The sequence below is a fragment of the Erinaceus europaeus genome, chromosome 20 (genome assembly GCF_950295315.1).
Source record: "Erinaceus europaeus chromosome 20, mEriEur2.1, whole genome shotgun sequence".
Taxonomy (NCBI): Eukaryota; Metazoa; Chordata; class Mammalia; order Eulipotyphla; family Erinaceidae; genus Erinaceus; species Erinaceus europaeus.
The window spans coordinates 50,490,278-50,506,440 of record NC_080181.1 but is presented as its reverse complement, the minus strand read 5'-3'; the positions used below and the strand labels follow the sequence as shown (position 1 = coordinate 50,506,440).

At 39.4% G+C, this 16,163-nt stretch overlaps 1 protein-coding gene across 6 annotated transcripts in view; it reads left to right on the top strand.

Moving 5' to 3' along the window:
• The window catches only part of MCTP2 (multiple C2 and transmembrane domain containing 2), a 228,140-nt gene that overhangs the window by 96,632 nt on the left and 115,345 nt on the right, over positions 1-16,163 (top strand). For 5 of the 6 annotated variants that reach the window (XR_009546603.1, XM_060179344.1, XM_007518040.3 and 2 more), the window contains 2 exons: positions 7,526-7,690; positions 9,679-9,809. Coding sequence is in view for 5 of the 6 variants with exons in the window: in XM_060179344.1 (XP_060035327.1) it covers positions 7,526-7,690; positions 9,679-9,809 (296 nt within the window). In the remaining variant the exon portion in view is untranslated. The remainder of the gene's footprint in view (positions 1-7,525; positions 7,691-9,678; positions 9,810-16,163) is intronic. The other variant, XM_060179346.1, reaches the window with a different exon arrangement.

Below are 16,163 nucleotides of genomic sequence, written 5' to 3'. Positions count from 1 at the left end.
AGGAGACAGGAAGAGGCTCAACATGTAAGGAGATAAGCCTCAATGATGAATACCAGATAATTTAATCCCCCCCCCCCCCGCCTGACCACCTCTAAGCTCAGGTTTAACGTGGTCCTGGGGATTAAGCCTGGGACCTTTGGTACCTCAGGCATGAAAGATATTTTACATAACCACTACATTATCTCTTCCCAAAACCAGGTGCTCTGTAACTAGATGTTTCCCATGCCACATACTTTCTCAGTCAGTTTGTTTCTAGTTAAAAAAAAAAAATTCTGGATAAGTCCTCCAGTTTCATTGATCTAGGTAGTTAAAGGAGTGGTAACTCCTTGGAGTCTGCAGGACCTCAGCAGACCTCAGCTTTCATGTTTGGGGAGGCTTTCCTTTAGTAGCTTTACTCTGTTTCTGTCCTGCATGAGGATGATCTTGAAGAACCTTCAGTGAAGGGGAAACATGGAAAAGGGGCCAGGTGGTGGTGCACCTGGTTAAGTGCTCATAGTACTTAGTGCAAAGACTATTGCAAGGACCTGCCTTTGAGTCCCTGTTCCTTACCTACAAGGGGTAGTGAAGCAGGTCTGCAGGTGTCTTACCTTTATCCCTCTATTTTCCCCTCTCCTCTCAATTTCTCTCTATCCTATCAAATGAGAAATAAGAATAAATAAATAAATAAAGGGCCATGTGGAACAGTGAATTCATAGTCCTAGCACCAAGCATCAGTGATAATCCTGTTGGCAGTAAAGAAAGAGAGAGAGAGAGAGAAACAGAGAGAGAGAGAGAGAGAGAGAGAGATTAAGAAAGAAAAGTAAAGCAGAGGAATGGGGAGATATCTCAGTAGTACAGTACTCTAAGGTATGAGGTCCAGTTCCAAGTTAAGTCAACTTGCATTTCAGGTACTATCTCTGACACTACATATGCCAGAACGTAAGGATGCTTTGGTCTCAGTCCCTCTTCCTCTCCCTTCCTCCCCCCTCTTCTTCCTATCTCACCATTCCTTCCCCCCCACCCCTCTCTCCTCCCTCCCCCTCCCTTTTCCTATCTCACCATTCCTTTCTCTCCCTATCCCTCTCCCTCTTTTTCCCTTCACCCCTCTCTCATAAACATAGTATTTTAATCTAAAAAAATGGAAATTAAAACCAAAACACAGACATGAAAGCCAGCAGGAAAGCATTGGTCAATGAAGATATCATTGCATATGGGCATAGCTTTAAACATTGAGCTCTTTAGAGACCAGGGAAAAAGAAAGTATTTTTATTTAGATTTATGTATTATAAGGTGGAGAAACCAGATCACCTCTCAAGTGTAGTAAATAGCACTGCTGGGGATTGTATCTGGGACCTCTGGGTCCTCAGGTATGTTAAGTCCTGTGACCTGCTGTTGCACTATTTTCCTGACCACAAAACAAGAAACTCTTATTGAATCACATGACCTTCATTTCTCTTATGTTGCTGGGTATTGATTGGATCCAGGCCCCATACATGTTAAGCATGTGTTCTACCACTGAACTACATCTCCAGTCTTTCTTCATTTTTAAAGATAGTAGATTAAAGGAAGCGTCCATTTGGCCTTCATATCTAAGGCTCTTTGGGCATTTATAGCCTTTATCAGTTTATCTTTTCTTACCTAAATTTGATTTTTTAAGTATAGACATTAAATCATTATATGTCCTGATAACCTAGACATATTGAATTTAATGTAATGAAGTCTTTGTCCACACGGATTATTCATGTCCTTGGAGCTTTGATACACTTTTCATCTGTAGATATAAATCTCACCTTCAATGTACATGTGGAAAATGTAGAAGGTTTTCATTATGTCCTTAAGCAAAGAATTTTTCTTTTGTGGTGTAGTTTTAGGAGAATTTATGTCTACAAGTTCTTCCTCGGATGACAGAAAGTGGCTGCCAAGTAGATTCTTTTCTAGAAGGTTGTTCCCTGAGTGTATGGATTTGCATGTGGGGTGCTAGCAAAGCTGCTGGCGAGGAGCCGTTGTCTGACATGTTGAAAGCTGGGAAGGACTATCTCAGCAAAGCCTTCCACAGACTGTTCTCTCTTAGCTTTTCAGAGCTGTGGGCAACACAGTTGGAATCTTGTTTGACTATTCATTTTTCTTAGAAAGCTAGTTAACTTTGTGTATATGCATTTATTTCCAGGGAATCACCTACTTTCACAGAATGACTTGAGAAAAACAAGTCATTCGATGCACTGACATCACAGGAAACTTACGTGTGTGTCTGTAACTGAGATGATGGAGAAATATTTAGCACTTCACAATTTTGCCTCTACTTTTCCTTTTTTTTTTTTTTTTATAGGACAGGGAGAAACTGAGAGAAGGGGAAAGAATGATAGATACCTTCAGACCTGCTTCACTGCTTGTGAAGCAACCTCTCTGCAGATGTTTTGTTATAGCCAAGAGAGTACTTTGAATTATTACCCTATAATGTTGGTCAAGATAGTCAGTTGTGGAATATGACACACTGAATTGAACACAGCCTTTAATGATTGCAGTCTGTGTTCCCAGTTCAGAGATGCTTTTTCCATCTTTCTGGCTTATTACTAATTAAAAAAAATTATTTATTCCCTTTTGTTGCCCTTGTTTTATTGTTATAGTTATTATTGTTGTTGGATAAGACAGACAGAAATGGAGATAGGAGGGGAAGACAGAGAGGGAGAGAAAGATACAGACACCTGCAGACCTGCTTCACAGCCTGTGAAGTGACTCCCCTGCAGGTGGGGAGCCGGGGGCTCAAACCAGGATCCTTATACTGGTCCTTGCGCTTTGTGCCACCTGCACTTAACCCACTGCGCTAGCACCTAACTCCCATTATTAATTTTTATATGTTTTTACTATAGCTTGACTCTGGCTTATGGTGTTGCTGGAGATTGAATTTTGGACCTCCAAGCCCAGGCTCAATCCCAGCATGAATCTTTTTTTTTTTTTTTTTTTTTTTTTTGCCCTCCAGGGTTGTTGTTGGGGCTTGGTGCCTGCACTACGAATCTACTGCTCCTGGAGGCCATTTTTCCCATTTTTGTTGCCCTTTTTGTTGTTATTGCTGATATTGTTACTGAATAGGACAGAGAGAAATAAAGAGAGGAGGGGAAGAGAGAAGGGGGAGAGAAAGACACCTGCAGACATGCTTCACCGCTTGTGGAGCAACCCCACCCCCCTGCAGGTGGGGAGCTGAGGGCTTGAACTGGGTTCCTTATGCCTGTGCTTGCTGGCCCCCCAGCATGTATCTGTTGCATAAACCTTTCTTCTATCTCTCAGACCCTCTGGATAATTTTTATTCCTGATTTTTCTGCTCCTCTTCATGGCCCAGAGTAGACAGGAGCCACCAAGGTGACATTTTCATCATCCCAGAATTTGCCTGTGTAACCTTGCCAAGGAAATAGGTCCTGGAGTCCACACAGACATCTTCCCAGCATGCCACTTGGCAAGGCATGGTTCCAAGTTTTCATTCAATTTGTATGTCCCAGAAATGACTATCTATTCATTTTCCGAGAGAGTAGACACTAATTTGACATTTTCTGAGGATTCTCTACTTATCAGAAATGAGCCAAAAATGTAAATGTGCTACTTACAGCCTCATCCTTTTTCTCCCCTTCCTTACTTCTTTGTGGAATTATTGTGACCTGGAAGTAAATTGTTTTTGAAATGGTTTCAGTTTTTATTAAAGTCATTCTGTTCTGCAGTTAAACAGCACAGCTTATTGTCACTGTTAATAACTAATGTGTGTGGTTCTCATGAAAGTGAACTTCCTGTTTAGAAAAATAGACGTGGAGTTACTTACTGAGGGGCTCAGGAACAGCATGCCTGTGAATGAATTCATAAAGACAACAGTCAAAGGTTCTGATCTTTTTGGAGGAAGGAGCAAAAGAACAGAATCCTTAAGAACTCTATTTCATCTCTTATGTCTGCTGAGAAAATAGGGTCAGGTCCCAGGAACTTTGCTCTCTCCCTAGATGTTTGTTTCAGATCAGGTGAAGTGGGTGCGTCTTCTGATGGGTCATTTCCCTCTTTCCTCTCACATTTCCAGCTGCATTAAGATGATGGATCTCACTTTTAGGGTTGTGTGCAGGCATGAAAACCAGAGCTATTGAGTGAACAGAGGGCATGCAGAGTGGATTTATTGTGGGTCGAAAGAAAGAGTTTGGACAGAACAGAGAGGATGCTCTGTGCACTGTCCATTCAAAGTGGTGCAACAGATTCCACTTTGACTGCTCCTCTCAAGTCTCAAGGATGGAAAAGAAAACGTTAAAGTAGTTATGAAATTTTTTGAAAGCACATGTACATCTCCCAGATGATGTCGCTCACAGCTGAAATTTAATGTATACTTAAACTTAGGCTGGGTGATGCAGAGCTTTTCACAGTGAAATAAGTAGAGTAAAGGTCTCATGTTCTTTTCTCCCTATGAAGCTTGCCATATATATATATTTTTTCTATCCTGCCTTGAGGACAGGAATTAAAAAAAAAAAACTTGGACAGCAAAGAGCAAGTCCATCACATCAAACGTAACTGCGTTAAATACTGAAATGTTCAAAGTTGGACTGAGATAGATAAAGGCTTTGATGGAAAGTGGATATTTCCCAGGGACATTACAAGCAATAATCCAGATGTTCTGGTGTAATGCAACGAGTGTCCGTGGATAGATCAGGAGCTCCAGCCAAGCCTTGCCTGATGGCGGCCCTAGCCTTGCCCTCCCATGCTGTTCCGCCATATGGAACCTATCTCCAGGCCCTCTTAATAACCAGCTTTGGATTCCATTTTCACAGAGCTCATCGAGCTAAGTGGGGCTGTTTTATGGACAAGCTAGATAGAAGCCTTTCCAAGATAAACATCCAATTTGAAATTAGGACATACCAAGCCGCAACATTATTTTAGGGCATATTTCATGGAAGCACGGCCATTTTTCTTAGGCAATTGCCAGACTGTAGGATGCCCTTTGATCCCTTGTGGACATTACTCCCTTCTTTATAAAAAGGATTTTGAAATAGTTGTGGTGTTTAGGGAGGAATATATCTGTCGGAACTTTGAAGCATGGCCATGGGACAGGCCATGTTTTAGCTCGTTGGTTGGCAAGGCAGACTTTCAGAAGGGAAAGAAAATAAGAAAGGAAATCTCAGCAGGATATATGACTCAAAATCACATTGTTGTTTCAGAGATACTTTTCAGCCTGTCTACTTGATAAAGAATAGAAAATACATTAGGGAGATTTACATCAACATCTGCACGTACACCTGTAGATATGGAAACTCACATGTATCTTTCTGTCTCTACACCGGGACAGTTTGTGCTAACAAACTAAAATTACTTAGATTTGATAATTTCTTAAACCTTCCTCACTGAATATATTCTTTTCACCACCCGGCTGCGAATAGAAGTGAAACAAGAATTCATGTTCTTTAGAAAATGTTTTCCTTTGGACTGGAGTTGGTGTATTGCACCAAAGTAAAAGACTATGGGGTGGGATGGGAGAGAGTTCAGGTTCTGGAATAGGATGACAGAGGACCTACTGGGGGTTGTATTTGTTATGTGAGGAACTAGAAATGTTGTGTATGTATAAACTATTGTATTTACTGTTGACTGTAAAATGTTACTCCGACAATAAAGAAATTAAAAAAAAAAGTTTTCCTGGGCTGGGAGGAGGCACCACATCCATTACTATGCAAAAGGGCCCAGGTTCAAGCCCCCACTCCCCACATATAGGTCTGCAGGTATCTTTCTCTTTCCCTCTCCATCAACCCCTCCCTCTTACTTTCTCTCTGCCCTATCAAATAAAATGAAAAGAAAAAAGAAAGAAATGGCTACCAGGAACAGTGGATTAATAGTGTTGGCACCAACCCCCAACAATAACCCTCATGGCAAAAAAAAAAATTGTTTAAAGGAAAAGAAACTATTTTTCTTCTTAAAATGAATACTTACCCCATCTACCTTCCCAGTTTTGTTCCAACACCTGTGTGTATAGTATATGCATGCATGCATGTATCCATTTTAAGAGAAAAGTAGCATTAGTTGTGAAGTTTGAGAGTAATGTAGTTTCTTTAAATGCATCTTGTTTAATATTGTCATAAAATGATCAAATGGCATGTTTGCATCATTATCAGTAGCAGTAGGGTGATATGTGTGGGATGAGGTAAGCCAGTATGTAATTACCATGGTAGTGACATGCCATTTGTTGGGATAAATTGTAACTAACTGGTGTCCAAGCAAATTGATATCTAAGTGATCTCAAAGATATATGGAGCAGCTGACAGGAATGAATATATGCTGTTAGAAATCATTGCTTTGCTATGATACTTGACGCCATGTACACTGTTCAGTCCATTTATTCTCCTTCAAATGAAGCAGTTTGAGCTAGTGCTATTTTACTTACTGAACGGAGAATGTAAATGATCTCCACCAACCAACTGCGGTGTGTGGGGATTCTCACCCAGACAGACTATCCATAAAGAGACATTGTGGAGCCCATTAGGGAAATGTGAATCCGTGCTGGGTATTTAACAATATTAAGGAAATCATGGTTACTTCAGTCGCATGTGTTCATAGCAGTGGTTGTGTAAAAACAAATATGGATTTTTGCTTTAAAATAGTTCTGTCAGACAAAAATATCAAAGGGAGAGAGAAATCAGAGCTGAGCCACTAAAGCTGGTGAATAAGCATATAAGCCATTTATTATACAACTAGCTGTACCTTTTCTACGTTTGGAAATTTACATAATGAAAATTAAAAATAAATAAAGTGTGCTTATCATCTCTGTAATTTAATAATGGGGGTTGTTTGCCTTTTTTTATGTGCTGTTTAAGAGGTGTGTGTGTGTGTGTGTGTGTGTGTGTGTGTGTGTGTGTGTATTTGCATGAGGTATATAGTAAAGAAAAGTAGAGAAGAGTAAGTTAAGAGTTACTGTCGAATGTAAAACATTAATTCCCCAATAAATAAATAATAAAAAAAAATTACTGAACTTTTTCTGGTTCTGTGCACTGAGCTGTATGCTTTACATATCCTTTGACCCCAGATCTGCAAAGTTCATTTGACTGACTAGCTGATTACAGACTGTCTGGAGTTGTGATTCCCAAAGTGATTCTGGCCATTTTAGTTGTAGCCCCAGGAAGAAAAGGGAGTGGGGACAGATTCAAGTGTGAAGGATAAATTCAAAACTATTATTTCCAAATGCTTAGAGGGATATTTTTTTCTAGTTTGTTTCTCTGCTAAGCCATTCCACCGTATATCTGTGGTTGCATCTGTGCATTCTCCCCTTTTGACTGAAGAGAACTAAAGGCCTCACTGCAGGATTCCTACCAAAGAACATGCAGGGGTGTTCATGTTCGGCCTTCTCTACATTATTTCAAGCCCAGTGCTAGAGAAGGCGTCATATAACAGATCAAATGCTTGCAGAACTATGTAGAAGAACCTATTCACTAGGCAGGGAGTACTACATATAATCAGATATTAAGAGCTGGAATTTCTCTCATCATTAAAGTCACACTCAAGAACTAACAGCAAGTTTATATGTCATCTCTCTCCATTACTTTAGTCCTCTTTGATCCGAAACCTCCGGCTCTCAGAGTCCTTGAAGAAGAACCAACTGTGGAATGGGATTATAAGTATAACTTTATTGGAAGGAAAGAATGTTTCAGGAGGAAGCATGACAGAGATGTTTGTCCAGTTAAAACTGGGAGATCAGAGGTATAAAAGCAAGGTAAGTGCTGTCCATTCCTTCAGGAGAAAGCTATACTAAATGATGAGAAATTCATACAAAACTCTAAAGCTTACAAAAATAGGATTAATTTATTCTTAATCCACCTAATTCTGTCAAGAGTGTCCCTAAAAACTGAATCATTGTATAGATACAGTCAATTAACATATATTTGAATGCTTAACACAATTTAATGTAGTGATTAGAACTAGAGAAAGCTCACTAAATAATAGAGCTGAATGTATAGTTTAATTTCAGTTTGAAAATAAGCTACTATATTTCAGAGAGCAGGATAATGATAACTAAATAATTTCAAAATTAAAAAATGTGTAATTTGTCATCAGATTAAAATATTTGAGATTACTAAGAGTATTTTCAAAATTAGATACCTTTGCTTTCTCTTGCTTTTAATACCAAAAGTGGTATCAGATACTGCCCTATTTTTTGCTTTTATTTTTCCAAAATTAACTATCCAAAGTATTGAAAGTGATTTGCTTTTGAACCAGAGTAATGGCATTTTTAACTATCTTTAAAGATCAATCATTTTGTTTTGCTGATACAAATCTCATTTAATTTTTAATCTTGGTAATTTGGGGTGGTTTTTATTTCTAAAACCAGAGTCTCCAAACCATGGTAATTAATTAGTTTTACATAACTGTCAGACAGGAATATTTCTCATGTTTTATGGATTGAGGGAGCAGAGAACTTGAAAGTTAAGTCACTTGCCAAAAGCCACATGAAGAAAAAAGCAGTGGAAAATTTTGAAAATAGGCCTAAACTTAGATTTGCAGCTGGGGTTTTCCAGTGTAAAGGACTTTACAGAGGCAGACAAGTTGGAAAATTATTTTGGGTGACTAAAAATCGTTTCTGTTATACCATTTCAGTGCAAAGTCGAGTTACTGAATGTTGTTCTGAGGTTCATATTGAAGAGTCCTTAATAGGAAATTAAAAAAAAAAAGGAGGGTTGAATGATGGCAGAAATATGCAAATAATTGTTTCAACCAGGTGGTGTCGGCATCTCTGCACTGAGAGCCCTTCAGGCAGCCTGGTCTAGGCTAAGGATTTGTACAAAGAAAATGTATTTTTGTCTGAGCACATTTAGCCCTTTGGACTAAGGTGAAGTTCAGAATTAGTTCAGTATCTGCTATATTCTCCTGTGGGGAATATCACGTTCAACTTGTAATGTTAGGACCTCCCCCCCCCCCATTCTTGATCCTAGTTTCTAAATTATGTGGACTGCTATATTAAGTCTGATGTCAAACAGTTTGAATGATAGTAGCTGAGGTCTGAGCTACCCCTGTTTTTCCTTTATGGGAACAATTGGCACTAGGATTTAGCATCTAATGTTGTGCCCTTGACTTAGTGTCCCAAGACTAACTGGCCAGCAATTTTGTTAACTTTTTATTCATGAATTGAATCTGTATGCTATTGGATGCAACAAACTGAAATTTAAAATTACATAACAATGGACAAGTTTTGGGCTTGTTATGGTATGTATCAAACATGTTCATTAAGTACATTTAAGTTCAGTATTTAACTCTGAAACCAACATCAAATGGACATGTCAATAAGAATGTTAGCTTGAGTTTAATCAACCAGTTAGTATTACCTTGCATAAGGCTGGATAACTGTCAGTGAGGATTGATGTATGCCATATATATATATATATATATATATATATATATATACACACACACACATATAGATACACATATACATACATACATACATACATACATATATATATGGTTTCTTACAGGGTTTTCTTTTTTATCTTGGTGGGCAAATTATTGAATAAGGGTGTCAGCTGAAAGAATAATGTTGTTTTGTCTTAAAATCACAAAGTCCCTTCCATCCCACATCAGGAATGTTTGCTTAATCAGGAATGTTAGTCTCTTGCCTCCAGCAGTTAGAAATGAAATGCATGTGTAGCTGCTGTAGCAACAAATGACATTTTAAGAAAATAAATACTATAACTGCATGTTTTCTAGACACTGGTTAAGAGTGCAAATCCGCAGTGGCGGGAACAGTTTGACTTTCACTACTTCTCTGACAGGATGGGCATTTTGGACATTGAAGTATGGGGAAAGGACAGTAAAAAACATGAGGAGCGGCTAGGCACGTGAGTTTGTTTTGCTTTCTAGATGGTGGGCAAGTGCATGGGGCTTGTTTCTGCATGAGGCTGGGCTCCGAGAATAGCTGTTGTCTGTTTGGGTTTAGACTGAACTTCATAATCCCACTCCAGGGAGGATAAGGAAGCTGAACTCTTAACTGGGGAGGGTGTCTTTATTAAAAGTGGTAGATGCAATTTAGCACTGATGAAAACAGAAGGAAATGCCACCTATAGGGAATTCTGTAAAGCAGTATGTCATCCAAGACTGAGAAATGTTTGTGTCTGTTTCCAGTAGACCCTACAACCTTGGTTTTGCTACTTAGTGAAGAATTGTCTAACTTAATAAGAATATAAAGCAAAGATTCCTAAATGATAGAAACTTTCCAGTGTCGTTGGTGAACTTTGTGGGGCTATCTAAGTGAAATTGGTGGTGAGCATATTTGTTTTCTTCCCTGTCTTTTATTTTATTTTATTTTATTTTATTTTGGACCCTGCTCACTTAGTTGGGGGACTCACTCACACATAGAAAAAAGTACTTGGAGCATTGTAGCTTCCAGTGTATAACAAGGTTACACTCCAGTGACAGTGGGTCTATACCTGATTGACCCAGAGGTGTTACCCAAAGCCAACACCACCTCATCACCTCGGATGCTTCAGCAAACATCCTTACAGGTTCTGAGGGTGATTCTTGTGTGTGATAGATGAAAAAATGAAGTGTTAGAGACTTGTAGATGCCCTGTAAGGACTTCAGAGTAACTTAGATTCAGAATTCAATCCAAAAGTCAATTCATTTCCACTACATCACTGCCTTTTCTTCATCCAGTATGCACTCACCTTAAGTACATATCTGACATTTACAATATAAGCTCCATCACCTAAACAAGTACCTTGTTCCTGAGTCATTTCTCAGTAACTCTGATACTTGCCACCACTGAGACCTGCTACTGCCCTAGCAGCATCAGTGGTGAGAGGATCACACAACTTGTGCTCCCAGTAGAACAGTGATGATTGATGTAAATGCACAGCTTTATCTGCAGGGTGGGAAATAGACCACACTGATGAATGACTGGCATGATATTTTTGCAGGTGTAAAGAATAATGCCCTTCTTAGCACACACCATTGTGTTGTTAAGTTTCCAGCATTTAGTGGGAAGTGTTTTGCCAAAGGAGAAGGGAGTTGCTTCACTTCATAGACACAGAAAATAATTTAAGATGTCCCTTCCTTTCTATTCTCTGTCATTGGGGAGTCATATATTAATTTAGCCAGTTCCTGTTTGTGACTTAGATATATGTCTGTCCTCATGGTCATTATGTATTTTCTCTGCATGAGTTTAAAAAATTTTTTTAAAAATATCTTCTTCCTTTATCTTCTCGTGAAGAACACAAAATAACGTGTCTCTTAGTGGCTGACTGTGTGACAATACACTGTGCCGAGCTTCTGCGGGAGCTGGAACTTGCTCTGAAATACTTAGAGTTCTCAGATCTTCCGAGAACAGAGTATGGGGTATATCTGTGTCTTACTTACTTTGCTCTATTTCACTTTTTTCTCACTTTTTTTTTTTAACATTTCATCTTCCTTATTGTCATTCAAAGGCTCAGATATGTTATTTCCTAACTCTAGAGAATCATGATTTGACATTTGGAGACTCTGAAGCTGTACAGATAAATAATCGCTCTCTGCCAAGACATTTATTTATTTATTTTCATTCCTTCATTTGTAGAGAATCAGAACATCAGTTTGGCATACATAGTACTGGAGATCAAACTCTAGACCTCACAAATGCAAGCCCTGTGCTCTACCTGTCACATAATCACTCAGCCTGCCATATTTTATTTCATCACACCTTAAAGCTAGTGGTTCAAAGCTTGACATGACCTTAACCAGGAAATTCTTACCAGGGACACTTGCTTATATAGGCAGTTTTCCTTGAGAATTTGCTTGAGAATTTCCTTGAGAATTTGCTTCCAGGGTCTGGCTTTTTCTCTATATAGGATTTGTTGGTCTACATGCAGGGTCAGGATGTTCATCAGCATCAATGATATATATATAACAAATGCTAGCATTATAATTAATTTTAGGTTGTTATGTATAGCTAAACTACAGATTCCAACAGTATATGCAGATTTATACAAATAAAATATAGCTATATATATGAGAATATATATATTATGTATAGTCAATTTTTGATTTTTTTTCCCACAAAACTGGGCATGTGAGGGGTTTGAGAGTGGAGATTAGTGTGAACAATACTGGGTTTTGTAGGGCCAAGCAGTGGCACACCTGGTTGAGCGGTTGAGCACTCACATTACAGTGGACAAGGACCCAGGTTCAAGCTTCTCATCCTCACCTGTAGGGGGAAAGATTCATGAGTGGTGAACAGGGCTGCAGGTATCTTTCTGTCTCTCCTTCCCCTCTCAATTTCTCTCTGTCTCTATCCAATAATAAATAAAGAAAATATTTTGAAAAACAGTACTGGGTTTTGGAGCTTGGCTTGAACATCCTAAGTAGTAGTTAGTGATGTAAGAGGAATCACATTTTCCTTTGGTGTGTGACTTGCTTGCTGATGGTTATAGCATGGTGTAGCCTGCCAGGTACTTCCTCCTATCTCCTCTGAGATGTGAAGATTTCTGGAAATTATACTGGGCCACAGACAATTCCTAAAGAAGTGAGAGCTAGTGAGATCAAAGTGGCTGAGTAGATTCAAACTCCATGAAACACAGGTGCCATCTAACTTTATTTTATTTTTTTTTTTCTGACCAATTAAAAAATGTCAATTCTTAAGTCTGCTCAGGGACAGTGAAAAACTTTTAGAAGAAAAAAAATTAAGTTGAACCTGTTCCATATTTTACTTTATTCATTTTTAAATGGTCTATTTTTATTGAGTTCATATGAGATAGGGTTTTACATTGAAAGAAAGAGAACACAGTGCAGCACTCAGATTCATGTCATGCTGGTTCTCAAACCTAAAGCCTTAGGCATGAGAGCCCTGCCCTCTACCAATTGAGTTATTTCCCTGGCTGCAGTCTGTTCCAAATTTCAAGCAAAACAACATGAATATGAATATAAAAGATCCTATTATAAACTTGTGCTATTTCAAAATAATCAGCAGTTTCTTAAAGTATAGTTGATTTTGTGAAGTGTTTCTAAAAATCAACTTTTTAGAAAGAGTATAAAGGTCAATTCTTTAATAGAGATTGGTCTAAACTTAGTTGAGAACACAGGGGCCTGGGCAGTGGTGCACCCAGTTATATCACCATGCCAAAGAACCCAGGTTTGAGCCCCTGCTCTCCACCTGCAGAGAGGAGGCTTCATGAGCACTGAAGCAGGTCTGCAAGTGTCTTTCTTTCTCCCCCACCTCTCTCAATTTGTCTATGTCCTATCAAATAATATAGGGGAAAAAAAACATGGCCACCAGGGGCAGTGCATTCATAGTGCCTGCACCTAGCCCCTGCTATAACCCTGGTGACAAAAAAAAAACAAAAATAAAAACAAAACAAAACACCCTGGGGCTGGGCAGTAGCTCAGCCAGTTAAGTGCACATGGCACAAAGCACAAGAACCCAGGTAAGAATTCCCTGGTTCCCTACCGGCAGGGCATCACCTCAGAGGTGGTGAAGTAGGTCTGTAGGTGTCTTTCTCTTACCCTCTCTGTCTAACCCCATCTCTCTCAATTTCTCTCTGCCTTATCCAACAACAGTGACAGCAATAACAATAATAATGACAACAGTGATAAACAACAAAGGCAACAAAAGGAAAAAAAATAGCCTCTAGGAGCAGTGGATTCATAGTGCAGGCACTGAGCCGCAGCAATGACTCTGGAGTAAAAAAAAAACCCAAAACACCCATTTTTGCCCAGCCATTCTCAAGTTTCACAGAGCCTTAGAAAGTAATGGACAGGGAGTCAGGCAGTAGTGCACCGGGTTAAGCACACGTGGCACAAAAACGCAAGGAGCAGTGTTAAGGATCCCAGTTCAAGCCCCCGGCTCCCCACCTGCAGGGGAGTCACTTCACAGGTGGTGAAGCAGGTCTTCAGGTGCCTTTCTCTTCCCCTCTGTCTTCTCCATCTCTCTCCATTTCTCTCTGCCCTATCCAACAAAAACGACAGCAGTAACAATAATAATAACAACAATAATAAACAACAAAGGCAACAAAAGGGAAAAAATAGCCTCCAGGAGCAGTGGATTCTTGGTGCAGGCACTGAGCCCAACAATAACAGTGGAGGCAAAAAAGTAAAAGAACGAAAAAAAAGAAATTAATGAACAAATTACAGAAGCCAGACCTTCCACTTTCTGTACCCCACAATGACCTTGGGTCCATACTCCCAGAGGGATAAAGAATAGGAAAGCCATCAGGGATGGGATGGGATATGGGAGTTCTGATGGTAGGAATTGTGTGGAGTTGTACCCCTCTTACCCTATGGTTTTGTCAATGTTTCCTTTTTTATAAATATAAAAAAAAAAGTAATGGACAGAGGGTTGGGCAGTAGCGCAGCAGATTAAGTGCACATGGTGTGAAGCACATGGGCCAGCATTCGAGCTCCCAGCCCCCACCTGCAGGGGGGTTGCTTCACAAGAGGTGAAGCAGGTATGCAGGTGTCTCTTTCTCCTTCTCTCTGTCTTCCTCTCCTCTCTCTTTCCTATTTAACAACAACAGCGATAAAAATTACAATAGCAACAAAAATGGGAAAAAAATGGCCTCCAGGAGCAGTGGATTTGTGGTACCCAGCAATAACCCTGGACCAAGGAAGAAAAGAAATAAATGGACATGCCCTCCAGGATTTATTAGTGACTTGGACAAAGGGAGAGCTGGACAGTGGCATTTCTCTGGATAAACTACCCCATGTCCTTGATCTGATTTTCTTGTTGTACTTGACACATTCATTGTTTTCTCCCTACTAACCCCCATCTTAACCTCAGAGATTTACGACTTGGAAAACTCAAGTGTTCTTCTCTGCCCTTTTACGTTCAACTTAAAAGCTGACCAGTCTGCAATATAAACCATAGAATTATGGTAATGAAAAAGAGGTTAAAAGCTATCATGGCAAGTAAAACGAGCAGGTTTGGCTGACTGATAAAGTAAAATTATGTGTTGAATTAAAACATTAACACACTGGAATTAATGGAGAAAGGCAAGAATGAGGTCAGTAACAATGCTATGTCAGCACATTAGTTGCCCATGGGCTCAAGGGGAGAGCTTTAATATATGCCCATAGCAGAGGGGAAGAATTATTGAGTCCCCATTTCTTCTCCTTTTTCTTCTTCATCTACACCTTCTCATTCTCAGCCTCACCCTCCTCCTCCTTGTGAGTAGAACCTTTGTCATTTCAGTCTGTGAGACCCAGAGTAAATACACTTCTTTCCCTTCCTTTTGCAAGAGTGGAAATAGAGATGCCAAAGATTGAGTTGGTAAACAAACAAACAAACAAAAAAACAGATTTAAGAATTAGTATTGGATTGGGAACTTATTTAGAATTAGTTCAGCCTGCTAAAGCCTCAACTTTAATGTCTGAGGCCCCAGAAGTGGAAAGGTCAATCTCTAACATCATCACCAGAGTCCTGATTCTCCCGTACCCTCTTCTTTCCCTTTGCCATTCTCTTGTAATAAATACATAAATCATTTAAAAATGCATCAGTATTATTTTACCTTAGGCTTCATTAGGTTTCTAGTTTTTAAGTTTTTTTTTCTTCATTGATTTTTACTTGTCAGTGAGTACATTTTATGTCAGGCAATCTGTGAAGTACTGAGAATTCAGTGAACATAATTTAGCTATGGCTCCTGCCCATAGTGCTTATAAGCTTCTAGCCACTGAGGTCTGCTACCACCTACTGCTGTCTTGTTATTTGTAGATAAAGTTTTATTGAAAAGCAGCTCTGTTTGCTTGTTTACATTTTCTGTTACTGTTTTTATGCTACAAGAGGAGAGTTGCATATATAGTTGTAAGAGAATATTTGGCCCTTTCATATTAAAAAAAATGGGCTGTCGGGGGCTGGGTGGTAGCACACCAGGTTAAGTGCACATAGTGCAAAGCACAGGGACCAGAGCAGGCTCCCAGCTCCCCCCCTGCAGGGGGGTCGCATCACAAGCAGTAAAGCAGGGTCTGCAGGTGTTGCTCTTTCTCTCCCCCTCTCTGTTTTCACCATTGCTCTCAATCTGTCTCTCTGTCCTGTCCAACAACAGCAATAATGGATAACTACAGGAGCAGTGGATTCATAGTGCAGGCACCTAGCTAGCCCCAGTAATAACCCTGGAGGCTAAATAAATAAATAAAGGTGTTGTATGCTAATCATTTACTTGTGATGGTGTAGTTTTTAATAATCAGTGAATTCATGATTAAAATAAAATTTGGTATATATTAGTGTGTGA